The sequence below is a fragment of the Dipodomys spectabilis genome, unplaced genomic scaffold (assembly GCF_019054845.1).
Source record: "Dipodomys spectabilis isolate Male_0828 unplaced genomic scaffold, ASM1905484v1 ptg000146l, whole genome shotgun sequence".
Lineage (NCBI taxonomy): Eukaryota > Metazoa > Chordata > Mammalia > Rodentia > Heteromyidae > Dipodomys > Dipodomys spectabilis.
In genome coordinates this window covers 316,700-337,017 of record NW_024870823.1, presented here as the reverse complement: position 1 = coordinate 337,017, position 20,318 = coordinate 316,700, and the positions used below count along the sequence as shown (strand labels likewise).

The window sequence follows — 20,318 nt, the reverse complement described above, 5'->3', positions numbered from 1 at the left end:
AAATGTATGGGTTGACAACATGGCTCAAGTGGTAGGAGCAACTTGCCTAGCAAGCAGGAGCTCTGCTTTTAAACTTCATTATGGCATAACTATATGTGTGATGTATATTAGAACAAGAAAGGTCAATTGAAGTTCTAGTTTCTTAGGCACATGAGTGCTATGTTTAAATTTTTTTAAACTTGTTTAGTATATTGTTTTGCTCTGTGAAAAGCTGAGAATAAAAAAAAGGGGGGGGGGGCAGGTGCCGGTGGCTGTAATCCTAGCTACTCAGGAGGCTGAGATCTGAGTGAGGATCAAGGTTCAAAGCCAGCCTGGGCAGGAAAGTCCATGAGACTCTTATCTCCAATAAACCACCAGAAAACTGGAAGTGGCATTATAGCTCAAGTGGTAGAGCGCTCGCCTTGAGCTGAAGAGCTGAGGGACAGTGCTCAGGCCCAGCGTTCAAGCCCTATGACCGGCAAAAAAAAAAAAAAAAAAAAGGAGGAAAGAAGCAATAGAGAAAAGGAGGGAAGGATAGATAGTGTGAGAATTAATTTTTCCTTGTATTCCTCAGATATGAGTCCAATCCTAGCATTAGAGAAAATAATGTATAGAAGCCTAAAATGACAATGGCATAAAAATAATTTATTTCCATCTCCAAAACAATCTGGAGAAAGTACTCTAGACTGGCTTGGCAGCTCTGCCCTTCTGACCTAGATTCTTGTGCTATCATAAGGCCTGTATTCAACGATCACAGATGGTTATAGCTTCACTTCTGGCAGCAGTATAGATGGGTTAAGAAGGGCACAGGTAGTTTTTCTCTTTTCAAGAAATTGCTGGAGGTCACTTCCGCTTATCCTGTTGGCCAGAGCTGGTCACGTGGCCACACCCAGTTTCAAGAAATGCTGGTGAGTTTATTCTAAGAATCATGTTCCCAGCTACCAGGCTCCTCTTTGTGGAGGGGAATGAGACTGGATACAAGCCATATCATCTCCCTGTACTCTAGATCCTTCTTTCTGCCTTCATACTTAGCATGTTGGCTCCAGTAGTTATCCCATCTTTTCCCCCTAACTCAACTTTCTTTAACCTGTCCCTTCAATAATTAAGTATGCAGTTTACCCACTTGCTACTCCCTTGGCCTTCTCAGCCTCTAGCTATTACTTTGTTTTCCAACAGAGCCACCTTCTTGGCTTCCTTACTGCCCTTTATACTTGAATTTGCTATCTTGTGGATTAGTGGACCATCGTTGGAATAAAACTGGTTTTGCACAGTAGATACTGGGTAAGAGTGCTTGCCTTGTATGCATGAGGCCCTGGGTTTGATTCCTCAGTGATACATAAGCAGAAAAAACAGAAGTGGCACTGTGGCTCAAGCGGTAGAGCACTAGCTTTGGGATGAAGAGCTGAGGAACAGCGCCCAGGCTCAGAATTCAGACCCCATGACCAACCAAAAAAAAAAAAAAAGAAAGTCTTAAAACTTAACTCCCAAACCACTATCATACCTAATGTAAGATAATACCAAATATGCAGTGTTGGGTGATCTTCCAATAAAGGTGGTGGAGAAAGTAAAAAGCTTTTTTATTGAATGATCATTAAACCAGAATGTGATCAACAGGAATCTGCTAAGAGACTACAGAGACAGAATGCTTTCCTTTTTATTTAGCCAAAGAGGGTCCTGTTCCATATATGCAAGATAGTCCCCAGGATGGAGAACCCAACAGGACCTTTCATCAAAGTGCATCTCTCATGGAAAGAGGAGTGACCACCTGTGTTAAAAGTCGGCTTTACCAGGAGGGGAAACAAATTCTTCATATCTTATTTGCAAATTGGAGTGGGGCACTCACTCCCTGTATCCAGGATATTTGTATAAGAATCTAGGGTATCCTTGACCATGTAATTGTAACCCCTCTGTACAGTATTTTCACAATTAAAATTAATCAAAGATATAAAAAAAGCATCAAGGTTATTTGCAGAATTTTTGTTTGAATTCTTCAAGTCATTCCTAGGTGTCTTCTGCATTTCTTCCTCTTTTCTTTTTGGTTCAAACTCAATACCTGACACTTTCGCTCATGGCTAGCGCTCCACCAACTGAGCCACACCTTCAACCCCTCCTTTTCTATCCTTTTTGTTCCTCTCTCCCCCTTCTCTCTTCTTCTCTTCTCCTTCCCTTTTTCTGCAGTTCTGTTTCGTAGGTGGTATTGTATCATTGCATAAGAAATGATATTATCTGCCACTGAATATTGCCTAGAATTGAAACATTAACTTATCACTTTCAGCATGATAGTCACTAATACCTTAATGCCAATATGTCTAAAACTGTCACTTTTACTTGTGATAAGGTCTCTCTTTTGCCTAGGCTGGCTTGGGCTCAAGTGATCTCATGCTTTAGCCTCTGGGACAGTTGAGTGTCATGGTACTGGCACCGTTCTTGTGTCAGATGGTATCAGAGCCAGAAAGCTGGAGTCGGTCATTTAGCTTGCATCTGGAACTATTGAGTCTGTTCTCCCTGTCTTCCTTATTTCCCAGTGGAGTTCCTTTGCTGCCCAACCCATTTGCTCCCTGAACAGGAATGTAGCTCTGAGGTAATGTGCTTGCCTAGTATATGTAAGACCTTAGGTTTGATCTCTGAGCACTACTCTAAAAAAAAAAAAAAAAGTAGGGGCTAGGCATCGGTGGCTCACATGTATAATCCTAGCTACTCAGGAGGCTGAGATCTGAGGATCGGGGTGCAAAGTTTTCCTGCCCGGGCAGGAAAATCTGTGAGACTCTTATCTCCAATAAACTACCAGAAAACCAGAAGTGGCATTGTGGCTCAAGTGGTAGAGCACTTGCCTTGAGCTGAAGAGCTGAGGGACAGCAACCAGGCCCAGAGTTCAAGCCCCACAATGGACAGAAAAAAAAAATTGGGGGCTGGGAATGTGGCTTAGTGGCAGAATGCTTGTCTTTCATGCATTAAGCCCTGAGTTCAATTCTTCAGTACCACATAAAACAGAAAAAGCCAGAAGTGTACTGTGACTCAAGTGGTAGAGTGTTAGCCTTGAGCACAGAGAGGCTCAGGGACAGTGCCCAGGCCTTGAGTTCAAGCCCCAGAACTAAAAAAAAAAAAAAAAGTAGGTCATAATGTAGATTTATCACTTCCTTACTTGAAAACCATTGATCTCTACTGCATTTAGGATCTAGACCTTGTCCCTAAACGTGCTTCATTTCTCCACTCTTTTCATGCACTCTGGTCAGGAATAGTGTGTAGGACTAAAGATATTATGTGACCTTTCTGTAAGTACTTTCTTCCCTTTTATTCCTGGCCTGTGCCTTCAAGACTCAGCTATTGCCTCTCTGAGAAGTGCTCCTGTCTTTTTCCTTCTCCTCTGGCTTTTGTTCCCAACACATCTTGTGCACAGCTACTAGAACAAACAGATGGATCCAAATGGACTGGCTCCTTCCCTGCCTGTACTCACTAGGCAGGGAAGGCTGCAACCATACCTGGTCTTTAGATCCTCAGGACTTAGTTGAGTACTAGGCATGTTAGGAACATAGTACCCTTCTTCCTTGTTGAAGGAAGTCAAAAGGCAGAGCATCTTGGCTTTCTCATGTAACTCCATTTCTATCATGACTCATGGGATTCTCTCAGATCACTCTCAAAATGATCTGATCTGCTACTCAGAAGCCACTGTTTTCCTAGATTTTGTGTGTAAGTGCATGCTTGCTGGTCCTGGGGCTTGAACTTAAGGCTTGGGTGCTGTCCCTAAGCTTTTTTTTTTGGGGGGGGGGGCTGAGATTCTTTGCTCAAGGCTAGAGTCACAGTTCCACCTTCAGTTTTTTGGTGTTTAACTGGAAATGAGTCTCACCAACTTTCCTGCCCAGGATGATTTTGAATGCTTCTCAAAATTTCAGCCTCCTGTGTATTCCCTAGTACACATCAAGCCACAGTGCCTGGCTTGTTTTCTGATTTTTAAGAATACATGACTCAAAGATAACTGTCACCTCTCTAAATTGATCTCTTACATTCATCCAAGCAAATGTAAATAGGTAGATATACTATATACTGCCTCCTTTCCAAAGCTCGCTCTATCTATCTATCTATCTATCTATCTATCTATCTATCTATCTATCTATCTATCTATCTAATCTATCTATCTATTTTGGTTGGTTGTGGGGCTTGAACTCTGGCCCTGAGCACTGTCCCTAAACTCTTCAGTTCAAGAAGAGCCACTTCCTGTTTTCTGGTGGTTAATTAAAGACTCTCAGGACTTACCTGGCCTGGGCTGGCTTTGAACCATGATCCTCAGATCTCAGTCTCCTTGATTAGGATTAGAGGCATGAGCCACCAGCACTCAGCCAAAACATATTTTTGAAATCAGATATGATTTCCTTCATGGAAGGCTGATTTCCAGTTAGCCAGGTGCTACAAAACAGCACGACTCAGAGGCAGCCTCTAAGAGATTTCTGTGGTTGGTTTAAACGAACTCTTTTGGTATTGAAGATGGTAGTGCTCACAAGTAAAGAAGATAGAACCATCCTGGTTTCTTCCCCCATTGCAACAGAGAACCATTGAAGAGAAAAAGAAGTTAACAGGGGCTGGGAAGGTAGCTCAGTGGTAGAGTGCTTGCCTTGATGCATGAGGCCCTGGGTCTGATTCCTCAGCACCACATAAACAGAAAAAGCCGGAAGTGGCACTGTGGCTCAAATGGTAGAGGGCTAGCCTTGAGCTGAAGAGTTGAGGGACAGCACCCAGGCTGAGTTCAGGCCCCAAAACCAACCAAAAAAAAAAGTAACAATTTTTTTTAATGTGTCACAATGTCACAAGTTTTGTCACAGCAGGGTATGACATTGTAATTAGGCTTTCAGAAAATTAAGTGTTCCTAAAGCTGGGAGCTGGTGACTCATACTTGTAATCCTAGCTACATAGGAGGATTGAAGTTCAAAGCCAGCCCGGGTAGGAAAGTCCATGAGACTCTTATCTTCCATAAACCACCAGAAAACGGGAAGTGGTGCTGTGGCTCAAGTGGTAGAGCTCTCTCCTTAAGCTGGAGAGCTCAAGGACAGCGCCCAGGTCCAGAGTTCAAGTCCTAGGACTGGCCAAAAAAAAAGAAAGAAAAAGAAAATTAGTGTTTCTAGAGTTAGTTTCCCAGCCTTTATAGTCTTTGATCAGAAACATGGAAATTTTAAGCTGAACTTAGAGCTATTTAAGTGAGAAATCAGTGTGCCTACATGTGCTGCTTTGGATTTTATCCAAGTGATTTTATCAATAGCTATATTACAATAGGTTGGAAAGTCTTGGGTTACAACATCCATTTCAAGGAAAAAGGAAGGGTAGAGAAAAACCACAAAGATGCTTCATCCAGTTGTAATCTGCATGTACTTCCCTAGTATGCATCAAACCTTTATAGGCTTAGAAACAGAACTTGCTAGAGACTGATTCTTCTGGGAAGTCTGGGGCAGATAAGGAATTTTTTCCGTTGTAGACAGTGTAGCACATAGCTAAGGCCATGTAGGGTGTACTCTGTTTTGAGGTTCCTGGGCAGACTCAGGATGTGGCATGGGATCTGGCAAAGTTGTGTCACCAGTCTGATGTGTCTCGATTTGAGTCTTTTCTGGAACAAGGTCAAGAGAGAGAGTGTGTATGTGTGTGTGTGTCTGTGTGTGTGTGTGTGAGATGGGGCTTGAACTCTAGGCCTGGGCATGGCCCTGAGAGAGAGAGAGAGAGAGAGAGAGAGAGAGAGAGAGTGTGTGTGTGTGTGTGTGTGTGTGTGTGAGATGGGGCTTGAACTCTAGGCCTGGGCACGGCCCTGAGCTCTTCAGCTCAAGGCAAATGCTCTACCACTTAAGCCCACAGCGCCACTTCCAGTTTTCTGGTGGTTTAGTGGGAATAAAGAGTGTCACAGACTTTCCTGCCCAGGCTGGCTTTGAGCCACGATCCTCTCTGATCTCAGCCTCCTGAGTAGCTAGGATTACAGGTGTGAGCCACTGGTGCCTGGCTGGTCAAGCATAATTTTTAAGAATCCCATGCTATAAAGAGTAGTACTGATCTCCAAGATGACTGTCTTCCTCTGTTAGATAATGGAAAGAATGAAGGGTTGTATGTATCTTAACAGGATTTTTTGGTTTTCAGAGCAACTCAATAGGCTTACTCTGAATGAGGGGGAAAAGTGGTTCTGTTAAGAACTCCTTGCCTCCACTTCTGCCAGTATGAGAACCTAAAACCATGTTGCTGGGTGCCATCAGCTTAAGCTGCCTCTGCCTAAGCTAGAAGTGCTTCAGAGGGCTGACCTATTTGGTTTAGAGTGATATGGTACTAAGCCTGTTTTCAGATAATGATACATCTGTGCTCCTCAGACAAGGACAGATGTAACTGGAGGACCAATTAGCAAGAAACATATAGCTGGCATTATTTAGGATACTATTTGGATTTTTTTTTTTTTTTTTTTTTGTCTTGTCGGTGGTGGGGCCTGAACTCAGGGCCTGGGCACTGTCCCTCAGCTCTTTAGCTCAAGGCTAGCACTTTATCACTTGAGCTACAGCACCACTTCCAACTTTTTCTGCTTATGTGGTGCTATGGAATTGAGGCCAGGGCCTCATGCATGCAAGGCAAGCACTCTACCACTGAGCCACCTTCCCAGCCCCCGGAACTAAATTTTTTTTAGTTTTTTTATTTTTAAACTCAAGGATCATATTCATGCAAAGGCATCTAATAATACCATGTTTATATCATTTGATCTTGTGGCTAACTCTGGTGTGTGATAAACATGTCTAAAGTGACTGGCCTTGGATCTCCAGTTTCCATCTTTCAGTCCCCAGTGACCCTATCTGTGCTGTCTTTCTCAGCCCTGGTCTTCACTGCCTGGCAGAACACCTGTCTGGTTCAGAGTAACAGGAGAGCAGATGAGGAGGAAGGATATGAAGAGGGCTGAATGGATCAAGCCTTTAGACTGTGAGAAAAAGTGAACTAGAACAAATGTCTACTTGAATGATAACGCTTTCTTTTCCTAATGTACCAAACTTACTTTGGTGATGCGGTCTAGGTAGCAGAAGTGATTTTTAGATTTCTGGAAAACATATATTTCTGGAGGGTTGGGCTGTTCTGCTTCTTCACCACAGTTGCATCATCCTATCGATAAGTACACTTGTGTTTTTTGTTCCATTCCATTGTTCCATTCCAATGGAGCCTAGAGAGGTTTAAGAAGGTAAGATCTGGGCCTGAAAAGACAGAGTAGCTTTTTTTTTTTTAATTTTTTGTCGGTCATTGGGTTTGAACTCTGGGCCTGGGTGCTGTCCCTCAGCTCTTTAGCACAAAGCAAGTGCTCTACCACTTGAGCTACAGCACCACTTCTGGTTTCTTGGTGGTTAATTGGAGATAAGGGGCTCATGGACTTTCCTGCCTGGGCTGACTCTGAACTGAGATCTTTAGATCTCAGCCTCCTGGGTAGCTAGGACTATAGGCATGAGCCACTGGCGCCCATCAAGATCAGAGTAGTTTTCTATGTATTTTATTACCAGCCTTTTGGCAAAAAGCAATGAGAAAGACCGTGCCAGCACAGAGAGCGCAAATGAAATCTAAGAGCCCGTTCAAATTGGTTCCAAATTTGACCTAAGGGCTTCCTTGAAGTTTCAGGCTCATTCTATCCTACAATGCCTTTTTTAAAATAAATTTTTATGTATTATATTAGTTATACAGAGAATTCTCTGCATGTCTACGATATGTTCCGATCAATCTCATTCCTTCTATCATTCTTCCTTTCCCCCTTGCCAGAACAATTTCAACAGGTTTCCTTGTTCTATTTTTATGGTTGATAACAACCTATTCATGCAATGCTTGTTTATAAGAACAAGCAGCCATGGAACACTGGGTCTCAACCTGACCTAGATCTGCACATGAGGTGACCTGAAGCATCGAGTTAAGAGAAGGGGATAGGCTCTGTGAAGCATGGCAGACATAATGCTTGCTCTTTTTATTGTTGTTCTAAGATTGTTTAAGAGCAAGCTCATTTCATGTGCCATCTGAATTGTAAGAATTTTCTACAGCACTTTGATAAATAGTTTTATTATTATACAGTTCATCTTGCTCTTACAAAAAAACACAAACTAGCCTTCAGCTCACTGCTCATCAGAAATTGCAGCCTATATGTTACAATTCACATATTCTGCAACCTCTTTTTTTTTTTTTTTTTTTTTTTGGGTCCAGTCATGGGGCCTGAACTCTGGGCCTGGGCGCTGTCCCTCAGCTCTTCAGCTCAAGGCTAGCGCTCTACCACTTGAGCCACAGTGCCACTTTAGCTTTTTTCTTTTTGCTTATGTGTTGCTGAGGAATCGAACCCGGGGCCTCAGGCATGCAAGGCAAGCACTCAACCACTGAGCTACTACACTGCCTGCATATTCAGGTTTGTCATTTATGTTAAAATAATCAACTTTTGTCAGTATGGCATGTATATTTCTTCATGTATATTGTTTTTTCTTTTGACTTTTGCTTACCCTTTAGAAACCAATCTTGGGTCATATTCTACTAGTCAGTCCTTTGGGGGCTTCAATGTTTCAACTCAGTTGGTATTGTTGGAGAAAGCTCTTAAGAAGCTACTTCAGGATGACATATGATAATGAACTGGAATAACGTATAGGTAATCTCAGAGCAATATATAGACTTTGCTTTTTGTTTTTGCTTCTTCACTCAAGGCTTGAGCCCTACCACTTGAGTCATACCTCCACTTCTGCCATTTTGCTGGCTAATTGGAAATAACAGTCTCAGGTTTATCAACTGGGTTGGATTTGAACCTCCATCTTCAGATCTCAGCCTCCTAAATAGCTAGGCATGAGCCACTTGTGCCAGCAGCTTTAATATTTTGAATTCTTTCTTAAAAGATTATCACAGTAGGGCTGGGAAGGTGGCTCAGTGGTAGAGCTCTTGCCTTGCATGCCTGAGGCCCTGGGTTCGATTCCTCAGCACCATAAGCAAAAAGAAAAAAGCCGGGAGTGGCGCTGTGGCTGAAGTGGTAGAGCGCTAAGCCTTGAGCTGAAGAGCTGAGGGACAGTGTCCAGGCCCAGAGATCAGGCCCCACGACGGGACCCCCCCCCCCCCCCCAAAAAAAAGAAAGATCACAGTAGAATAAAAAATACTTGCTATGGTGCAGATTGCTAGCTGCCCACCACAATCCACATGCATCCTCATTTATTTACATTAGATAGGCCTGAATTTTCCACCAATTATGTGAATAGAAGTGATGTGCCATTTTGAGGGCCAGGGCCCTTAAAGAGATGTGCCTTCTCTGCTGCTTTTTCCCTTCCTGCTATCTTGAACCAGGGGAAGCTATCCTTAGCCACACAGAGGGTAAAGCTCTAGGAATGGCAGAGCCACTGACCGTTAATCACTGCAGAGGAAAAGCATTCTACCTACTTGGAATACCTGGACTGGGTACTCTGGATGTCATGAGTTAAAGAGTTTGAGCCCTCACTTGGGGTAGTTTGCTACAGCAACTTAGACTATTCTTACCGACAATCTTATGTTTATAGATAAAGACTTATGAGGAAATAGCATTTAGGCCTAGGAATAGGATGTAGACCGTTACTCACTTTACAAAGATTTTCTGTTTTCATAAGGGAAGAGGGTAGAACAACACACAGAAAAATAGTGCAGCTATAAATTTTACTTAAAAGGATCCTTTCTTGACTGCTTCAATCCTCAGTGGACTCCCTGACTCCTTTAGAACTCAATGGCACTTGTAAAATAGAGCAGAGTTGAGTCATACAGGTTACTCAGGGAGGACCTCTCAGATTGTGCAGAGTGTGGCCTTCAGCTTTGTAGATCGAGAAACATAAGGCAGAGTTCATCAGGCTTTCATGGCCAAGAGACTATGCTAATAAAACATACTGGATCACCAAAAATGCCTATGCATAATTCTGTTTGAGCACATACCGTCTGGAAGCAGCATCTGGAAACCAAAGTGAGAAACCAACAGAAATCAGAGTAAATAGAACTGAGTAATCTTCAGAGAATCCATCATCCAGGCTGTGAGTTAACCTGTGAGTTAACTTCTTTTCTGTGTGGTGGTGAGAATCAAACCTACGGCCTTACACATGCTGAACATTCTACCACAGAGCTGAATTCCCAGTCCAAGCGTTGCACATTTAATGACTAAATCCTCTCTCTGAATTTCAGTCCTTCTTCCTTGGAGTACTGCTGTAATATTGCCAGGTTCTGTTTAATCCTAGTGTAGCTTTCTGATAAGTAAATGCAAGTGAGCAGAGTGCTGTTTTCAGTCACACTTATCTGAGTCTACATCCTAGTTTCTATAACTGGACTTGTGTGTTATATAAGCTGTCCTTTATCTTATCCACTGGAACTTCCCCCTTTATTATATTAACCCTATTAGGATGTATTTATATCAAACAAAGTGCTTGGTAAGTAGTCTGCAAAGGTAAATATTAACATTATTTATATATTATAAACCTTTTGTAATATACTTTCAGAAGCACTAGACATGTTCTAAATGTTTTGTTTGTTTTTTTTTTGGGTCTGGTCGTGGGGCCTGAACTCTGGGTCTGGGCGCTGTCCCTCAGCTCTTTAGCTCAAGGCTAGCGCTCTACCACTTGAGCCACAGCGCCACTTCCGGCTTTTTTCTTTTTGCTTATGTGGTGCTGAGGAATTGAACCCAGGGCCTCATGCATACAAGGCAAGCGCTCTACCACTGAGCCACCTTCCCAGCCCAGATTTTTTTTTTTTTTTTTGGTAATTTGGTAGTACACATTTGTCTAGCAAGTGTGAGGTCTTGGGTTTAAGTCCCAATGCTAAAAAATAAACTGAGACTTTTATAGATGTTTTCTCTTCCACTGTCTTTGGCTTATTGTCATATTCTTTTTCTTATATACTTGCACTTCCTTCTCTCCTTTAGTCATCTACATGGGGGCTTTTATGATGATCTTTCATAGTACAACAGATAAAGAATTCTAGCTGCAGGTACACTTTTGAGAATAGGAAAAGGTTTTCTGTTTTGCTTCCAACATGCCTTTTTTGTGATACATTGATTAATCTTAATGTTCCAGATCACTGTTGGCCTTTATAGGTTTATGTTCCACGTTACTGCTTCTTAAATTTTTACATTCTCTCAGAAATTTTGCTTTGGATTGAATTTGGGTTCAAGAGAAAAATTCAAAATTGTGCAATCTGAAATCAGGATGAATCCATGTTGGTGTTAATCCACATCTTTAATGAATGAATATTCAGATGTATGGTGTCATATATCATACCATGTGACTCCAACATTTCCCACCTACCCCCCCCCCAACAAAAAAAAAGACATACCAAATCTAGATACTAGTTTGGGAACTAGGGAATCTAACATTTAATTCCCTGATTCAGATCCTCATCCTAAATATAGGTGGGAAAACATGCAAAGCTGTCAGCTATATTGCTAGTGCTTAATGCATTACAACCAGGAGATATTTTGCGGGGAGACAATCTACAAAGTAAATAATATGAACTTTTGAGCCAGAAGACTTAGACATAGATCTTAATTCTGGCACTTAGCAGCTATGTGGCTTCAGGCAGATTACCTCTCTGTGCTTCTGGTCCCTCACAGCTGTAATCCTAGCCATTTGAGGGGCTGAGATTGGGAGGAGGCAGAGGACAGACTAGGCAGAGACATTTGCAAAACCACCCTCTCAATGGAGAGGTGGATGTGGCAGTACATTCATCTTACTAGGACAAGAAGCTTAACAGGCAGATCATGCCCAGGTGAACACACAAGTAGGAAGCAAGACACTAACTCCAAAACAAACAGCAAACCCCAGCAAATAACCAGCTGGAGGTGTAGCTCAGCACCATGAACCACCACTTAGAAAACAGAAGGCCCAGAGTAAAACCCAGTGTCACACACACACACACACACACACACACACACACACACACACACACACACACACACACACACACACACACACACACACACACACACACACACACACACACAATGTTATGCAGCCAGGGGCGGGTGGCTGGAGGTGTAGCTCAGCACCATGAACCACCACTTAGAAAACAGAAGGCCCAGAGTAAAACCCAGTGACACACACACACACACACACACACACACACACACACACACACACACACACACACACACACACACACACACACACACACACACACACACACACACACACACACACACACACACACACACACACACACACACAATGTTATGCAGCCAGGGGCGGGTGGCTCATGCCTGTAATCCTAGCTACTCACGATGCTGAAGTCGGAGGATCACGATTCAAAGCCAGCCAGGGCAGGAAGGTCTGTGAAACTCTTTTTTCCAATAAACCACCAGAAAACTGGAAGTGGCGCTATAGCTCATGTGGCAGAGCGCTTGGCTTGAGTTGAAGAGCTGAGGGACAGCGCTCAGGCCCAGAGTTCAAGCCCCACGACCAACAAATATATATATTATGCAGTTGTAACAGTGCTTAGAAAAATAAGATTTTTTTTTTTTTGGGGGGTGGTCTGGTCCTGGGGTCTGAACTCTGGGTCTGGGCGCTGTCCCTCAGCTCTTCAGCTCAAGGCTAGCACTCTACCACTTGAGCCACAGCACCACTTCCGGCTTTTTTTTTTTACCTTTTTGGCTTATGTGTTGCTGAGGAATTGAACCTGGGGCCTCATGCATGCAAGGCAAGCGCTCTACCACTGAGCCACCTTCCCAGCCCAGAGAATAAGAAATATGGGGCTTGGAATGTGGCTTAGAGGTAGAGTGCTTGCCTAGCATGCATGAAGCCCTGGTTCAATTCCTCAGTATCTCATAAACAGAAAAAGCTGGAAGTGGTATAGCTCAAGTGGTAGAGTGGTAGCTTGAGTAAATGAAGCTCAGGGACAGTGCCCAAGCCCTGAGTTCAAGCTCCAGGACTGGCCAAAAATAAAAATAAAAAATAAAGGTTAATTGAGTATAGGTAGAAGTTAGAAAACAAGATGACTGAAGGTTATATTTATTTTTTGATAATATATTCAAATTGCCATAATGACTAATTTTATTAATCCCAACAGATTTGAGTCCATTATGTGTAGAAACAAAAGTATGTAAACCTCTGTATTTTTAATATTCTTGTAAAATATCCTCAGTAAATGCTTCTGTTAAAAAAAATAAAAAAATAAAGGTTAAGAAAAAGTGCCTTGTAAATAATCAGTAAATATTAGATATTTCTTTAAATATGCTTTAGGTCCTCTGTATTTTAGAAAAAAATGAGCCAGGTGCTGGTGGCTCTCACTGGTAATCCTAGTTACTCAGGAGGCTGAGATCTGAGAGTCACGGTTCAAAGCCAGCCTGGGCAGGGAAGTCCATGAGACTCTTATCTCCAATTAATTTTCCAGAAAACTGGAAGTGGCACTGTGGCTCAAGTGGTGGAGTGACTGCCTTGAGCTGAAGAGCTCAGAAACAACAATACCCAGGCCCACCCAGAGTTCAAGTCCTGCAAACGACAAAGAAGGGAAAAAGAAAAAACTTGAGAATTTCTGTATTTTTCTTCTAAAGTAACAATACTTAATTTTCTTTAAATCCTGTTGCTTATTCTGGTACATTACTTGTTTCCCTTTATAGTGATTGTTAGGTTTATATGAATATGTTAAGAGTTTTACTGTCTAAAATCTAGTTTGTGCAAAACAGTATCCATGATAGGGGTAATTTAGATGATCCTGCCAGTCATGTGACATTTTGAATTGTACTGTGACAATATGAGTATGGCATGTACTTTGTCACAAGTTCCTATTGTGATCCAGGCCAGTAGGAGTTGGAATACAACTTATTTTGTCATCATTTGTTTCCAGGCTGCCACCTAAAAGATTTTGGAGATTTGACTTTTACTCCAGTCCCCAAAGACGATCTCTACAACAACCTCATAGTGAATCCACGTTCTGTGGGCCTTGCCAACCAGGAACTGGCTGAGGTGGTTAGCAGAGCAGTATCCAGTGGCTATAACTGTGTCACTGTGGGAGGAGACCACAGGTAAGCTAGAAGCCATGAATTACATATTCCTTTGGGCTGACCTCAGTCTCCTCACTTACAGAATTTTTAATGCATGCTGCACGTATCAGTGTTTTAATGTGTAAGATCATGAGCTGCTGGAGGTACTATGTGGACTGCTTTAATACACTGTCTGGTAAGAGGATGTGCATTCAACACAGCAAGTGCAGAGGGAGCTGACGCAATGGTTTAGTCACTTTGTTAAATGCTATCTCCTGGAAAGCTCTTGGGAGACTGTCTTTAAGACTTTCATTTAGCTGTTTTGGAGAATTAAGATTCATCAAGCCGGGCGCTGGTGGCTCACACCGTAATCCTAGCTACTCAGGAGGCTGAGATCTGAGGATCACAGTTCAAAGCCAGCCAGGGCAGGAAAGTCCCTGAGACTCTTATCTCCACTCAGAAAACCGGAAGTGGCACTGTGGCTCAAGTGGTAGAGCACTAACCTTAAGCTGAAGAGCTGAGGGACAGCGGTCAGGCCCAGAGTTCAAACCCCACAACCGACAAAAAAAAAAAAAAAAAGATTCATCAAAAGACTGAATCTAGGTATTTTTTGTTAGCATTCTGATAATCGAATACCCTTGGTATTCTGCCTTCCACAATATGAATCCTAGGTGACTCATACAGCCAGTCCTTTGATACTTTGTTTTAGAATGGATCAGCATGTATTTTATTGAGAACTGATGGTATCACAGCAATGGTGGAGATAGGACAGGTGGTTGTTAAAAGCAGAGCTCAAGAACAAGGAAAACAAAAACAGAGAAACACCGAGCAATCTGTTTTTTGTTTTTTTGGGTCCGGTTGTGGGGCCTGAACTCTGGGCTTGGGCGTTGTCCCTCAGCTCTTCAGCTCAAGGTTAGCGCTCTACCACTTGAGCCGCAGCACCACTTCTGGCTTTTTTCTTTTTGCTTATGTGGTGCTGAGGAATCGAACCCAGGGCCTTAGGCATGCAAGGCAAGCACTCTACCACTGAGCCACCTTCCCAGCCCGCACTGAGCAATCTGAATGCCATGGCAATGTATGTTAGATTACATCACAAATCTGTTTTATTTTGATTTAATTGGTGAGATCATTAGTTGGGGATACACCATTATTTTAATGTCTAAAAATCTTGACATGTGAATTTTAGTGTGTGTGTGTGTGTGTGTGAGAGAGAGAGAGAGATAGAGAGAGAGAGGAGGGGGAGAAGGGTGGGAGGGAGGGGGAAAGATATGCTGGAGATATAACTCAGGATCCCATGCATGCTAAGCAAGTGCTCTACCAATGAGCCTACACCCTTAGTCCTACTTCCTAATTTTATCCTTATTAAGACCTTGGGCCCTAGTGATTCATGCCTATAATCCCAGCTACTCAGGAGGCTGAGACCTATAAGGTTGTGGTTGGCTAGGAAGGTCCAGCTGACTCTAAAATGGAGGCACGGGTCAAGTAGTAGAATGCCAGCATGAGCAAGAAAGCTGAGCAAAAGTTCAAGCCCTAACAGCAGCATTCAAAGTTCATAGAAGCTGTATGTGGTTGTTATATGCTTATATTCCCATCTACTTTGAGAGGGTAGAGTAGAAGGAATACCTCAGCTCAATGAACATGAGACCAACTTGGGCAACATTGCAAGACCCTATGTAAAAAAATAAAATCTGATTCTTTGGACATTAGAAGTAAATCTCCCTGGTGCCCCTTATGAATATCTATCATGGTGCACTAACATGTGGGAGTTTGTAATGGTGCTAATAAGCACCATTTTTGTGAGTTGCTACATATAGACCAATCATTTAACTGGATTTATTCATTTAATCAATATTTGAGGTCCTTTTCTTGACCAGGACTAATGGATCAAATAAACATGGATTTGGTGAACAGCAATTAGCATCCATATGTCACACTGCAGACAGCCAGTCATCAGCACTGCATCTTTAGTGTTCTGTATTTTTCCTTGTCTAATCTACTCAAGGTTAATCTGTGGTAACTCAAACCAAGGGACTCTCTCAGCCTAACCCAGCTTTAATCCAGGCCCCAACTTTGCCCTAAGGACAGAGTATAAGAGCTATATTGGCTGAAGTTATTGTTACTGGTAGTTTGCCAGAGGACCTTGAAGATTACTTATTGTATTTGTCCTTTGCAGCCTGGCAATTGGTACCATTAGTGGCCACGCCCGACACTGCCCTGATCTGTGTGTCATTTGGGTTGATGCCCATGCTGACATAAACACACCTCTCACTACTGCTTCAGGAAATCTTCATGGGCAGCCAGTTTCATTTCTCCTCCGAGAACTACAGGACAAGGTTAGTGGGCCAAGACAAGAAAAGTGACAACTTGCTGGGCTGTCTTGGAGTTTTGAGCAAAGGATGGGTAGAATGTGGCTTATCACTATTTCTTTGTTCATTCATCACTATTATGGGCCAGTCATTCTAGAGGTGTAAAGATGCCTAGGACAAGGTTGACTCTCAGGGCTATTGTAAGAAAAGTGGTGGTAATGAGCAGTCAGTGATAGATACTCCCACAGCCTGAAGACTTACTGGTTAGACTTCTAGGCCACATTTCTCAGGTATACTGTTCTAGAAGGTGACACCAAAATAACATGTGGGTAATATTTTCCTGAACTGTTTCAAAGACATGGAAGTCCATTTTAGGCAAACTAGAATTTGTGTATTCTTCCCCTCAGTGAGAAACCAAGTTGAGTGAAGTCAGATTATTCATTAAAGATATAGGAGGCCAGAAGACAATGGCTCATGCCTTGTAATCCTAGCTACTCAGGAGGTTGAGATCTGAGAATTGCGGTTCAAAGCCAGCCCAGGCAAGAAAGTCTGTGAGACTTTTATTCCAAGTAACCACTAGAAAACCAGAAGTAGCACTATGGCTCAAGTGGTAGAGTGCTTACTTTGAGCTGAAGAGCTCAGGGAAAGTGCCCAGGCCTAGAGTTCAAGCCCCACAACCAACAAAAAGATGATTTAGGAAAGATTGTTCACTAGGCAGAATTTGTTTGACTGTTTGCAACTGAGTTATACCATTTTTAAGAACCAATCTGCAGACACTACATTGAAAACGAACTTTACAACTTTGGGATGGAGAAGGGAGGAGTTGGAGAGGTAGGGTAAGAAGAGATGGTAGGGGAAAAACAAAGGAAGGGGTAACAATGCTCGGTAGGAAATATACTCATTACCTTACTAATGTAACTGTAACCCCTCTGTACAGTATCATTACAATAATAATAAAAAGAACCAATCTGTAAATAGCTCTATAATGTACTAAGAGGTAGAAAAGGAACAATCGACATATTTCTGCTATTTAAGTTTATGAGAAACATGCTATCTTTTTTTTTTTTTGGTCTGGTCGTGGGGCCTGAACTCTGGGCATGGGCGCTGTCCCTCAGCTCTTCAGCTCAAGGCTAACGCTCTACCACTTGAGCCACAGCGCCACTTCCAGCTTTTTTCTTTTTGCTTATGTGGTGCTGAGGAATTGAACCCAGGGCCTCATGCATGCAAGGCAAGCGCTCTACCACTGAGCCACTTTCCCAGCCCGAAACATGCTATCTTAAGAGTTTTCATTCTTCCTGAGAAAACTATACTGATTTGCAGTTGCCTTTTGGAAATTTCCATTTGTGTTAGTTTTCTTTACTAATTCAAGTATGGTTGGAAGTGGCGCTGTGGCTCAAGTGGTAGAGAGCTTGCCTTGAGCTGAAGAGCTGAGGGACAGCACCCAGGCTCAGAGATAAAGCCCCACAACCAACAAAAAAAGAAAAAAAATTCATTGTTGTCTTTAAACATTCACTGTCAATAGAAAAAAGCAACTGCATATCCTTGGGACTGAACTGTGTCGAATTCTTGACTAACCTGTTCTTAACTCTCATCACAGGTACCACAACTCCCAGGATTTTCTTGGATCAAACCCTGTATCTCTTCCCCAAATATTGTGTACATTGGCCTAAGAGATGTGGACCCTCCTGAACAGTAAGTTGACACATTAGGTTTAAGCCTGTCCTAGCTACTCATGTTCCTATTTAATGTTTGACATAATCTGTTGGAGCTACCCTCCCATATGATAGCTAAAACTATTTTTTAAACTAAAAATTCCTTTCTTTGTATCTCATTAGTTTTATTTTAAAGAACTACGATATCCAGTATTTTTCCATGAGAGACATTGATCGACTTGGTATTCAAAAGGTCATGGAACAGACATTTGATCTGCTGATTGGCAAGTAAGTAACTGCAATGCAAGTCTACCTCTGGGGGTGGTAGAAGAACAGAACAAACTTCCAATGAGCAGTACATCTGACTGTCTCTGGAGTGTAGTTACTTTTAAAATAAAAGCAAATCACTTACATATAAAATTTGCAAATAATTCAGAAAGACATAACATAAAATAGATACTAGGTTCATCCTCTGGGATTGAGAAGAGGTTTCCTTTAAGTCAGTGTCATAATTCTGTCGCTCATGATTTTCTCTTTACTTCCATTTTCATAGTTACTGTTTGCAATGAGAAGCATTGATCATTCCAATGATCTCATACGGAGCAAATCGTGGTAGGGTAGTAGGAAGACCAAATGCTAGCTTACAGAGTATTTTCCCAATACTAAGTCTTTACTTCTGAGTGGTTAATGTCAGATATACTATCTGGTAGTATATCTAAAATGTTAAGAAATTTAGTAGGAATTAGGGGTGTTGTTCAAGTAGTAGGGCATTTTCCTAGCAAGCACAAGTCCCTGAGTTCAGACTCCAGTACCAAAAAAAAAAAAAAAAAAGTTGGCTATCTAACATAAATTATGTTATAGTTTCAGCCATTACACATGCACTAAAATTGGAACTGTAAGATAAGTTTGCAGATGGAAAATCAGAATCATGTCCAGATAATAATCAGCTATTATGTTATGTATTAACATATGTAATATATAATACAGATCAAGTTTAGTGTATAAGAGCCCAACTTTACACGGAAATGAAGACTTCCCTTGACCTGTTTATTAGTGGAAGAGGCTCTAATGCCTAGCGTAAGCCAGAAATATGCATTGAAGTTACTCTGAGGAATACAGAAAGGCAATAATATGAACTAGGTATAAGAAGCTAATATGCTGGTGCTGGGAAGGTGGCTCAGTGGTAGAGTGCTTGCCTTGCATGCATGAGGCCCTGGGTTCGATTCCTCAGCACCACATAAGCAAAAAGAAAAAAAAAAGCCGGAAGTGGCACTGTGGCTCAAGTGGTAGAGCGCTAGCTTTGAGCTGAAGAGCTGAGGGACAGCGCCCAGGCCTAGAGTTCAGGCCCCACGACCGGACCCAAAAAAAAAAAATATGCTAATTTCAATAACTTCCAAGAACAGCAAACTTAGAAATATGCTGTATTAGTATAAACTCCAAGCTGGGTGCTGGTGGCTCATACCTGTGGTTCAAAGCCAGACAGAGGAGAAAAGTCCGTTAGACTCCCATCTCCAAATAATCACCAGAAAACCAGAAATAGTGCTGTAGCTCAAAGTGGTAGAATACTAGCCTTAAGCAAAAAAGCTCAGGGACAGCGCCTGGGCCATGAGTTCAAGCCCCACTACTGACAAAAACAAAAAACAAAAACGAAACAAAAAAAACCCAATATAAGTACCAGGACCAACAACACAAAATCAAGGTGGTGTAATCATAAGAATGGCATAACCAAAGATGCATTCTCTTGTCCTCTTTCTTTCCAGAAGACAAAGGCCAATCCATTTAAGTTTTGATATCGATGCATTTGACCCTACACTGGCTCCAGCCACAGGAACCCCTGTTGTTGGAGGACTAACTTACAGAGAAGGCATGTATATCAGTGAAGAAATACATAATACAGGTATGTAGCACCACCAGGTCTGCAGCCTGTTAACTATATACATAAATATGCTAAGTAACGCTAAATAAAAGTTGTGTCTTAGATATTCAATACAAGAACCAACTGCCATCATGTCTGTAATCTCAGCTACTTAGGAAGGTAGAGATCGAAAGGACTGGTTTGAAACCTCCATCTCAACTATTAATCTAAGTATGGTAGTATGTGCCTGTGGAGGCTGTAGACAGGAGATTCACGGTCCATCCATGCTGTCCCAGTGCAAAAACATGAGACCTTACCTGAAAAAATAACTAAGAAGGACAAGTAGGTTGGGGGACTCAAGTGGTAGAGTACCTGCTAAGCAAATGCTAGGTTCTGAGCTCAAACCAAAGTATGTAAAAATAGAATAAAATAGACAAGCTGATGCAGTCCCTCACATTTGAGCTATCTAAAGGCAGCTTTAAGATGAAAAAGCAAGGCCAAGTAACTTTACTTTTCACTCTAATAATAACAGCTAGCTCCCTGGGAATTTAGAGTTAAAGCTTCTCTCTTAAAGATCCTGTAAGTTGGACAATATCTTG

The 20,318-nt window shown here is 42.1% G+C and overlaps 1 protein-coding gene across 1 annotated transcript in view; it reads left to right on the top strand.

Annotated features, from left to right (window-relative positions):
* Positions 1-20,318, top strand: part of Arg2 (arginase 2) — a 31,738-nt gene that overhangs the window by 7,857 nt on the left and 3,563 nt on the right. Inside the window, exons 3-7 of the mRNA XM_042691826.1 lie at positions 13,771-13,948; positions 16,080-16,239; positions 17,810-17,904; positions 18,048-18,152; positions 19,625-19,761. Of these exons, the coding sequence (XP_042547760.1) occupies positions 13,771-13,948; positions 16,080-16,239; positions 17,810-17,904; positions 18,048-18,152; positions 19,625-19,761 (675 nt within the window). The remainder of the gene's footprint in view (positions 1-13,770; positions 13,949-16,079; positions 16,240-17,809; positions 17,905-18,047; positions 18,153-19,624; positions 19,762-20,318) is intronic.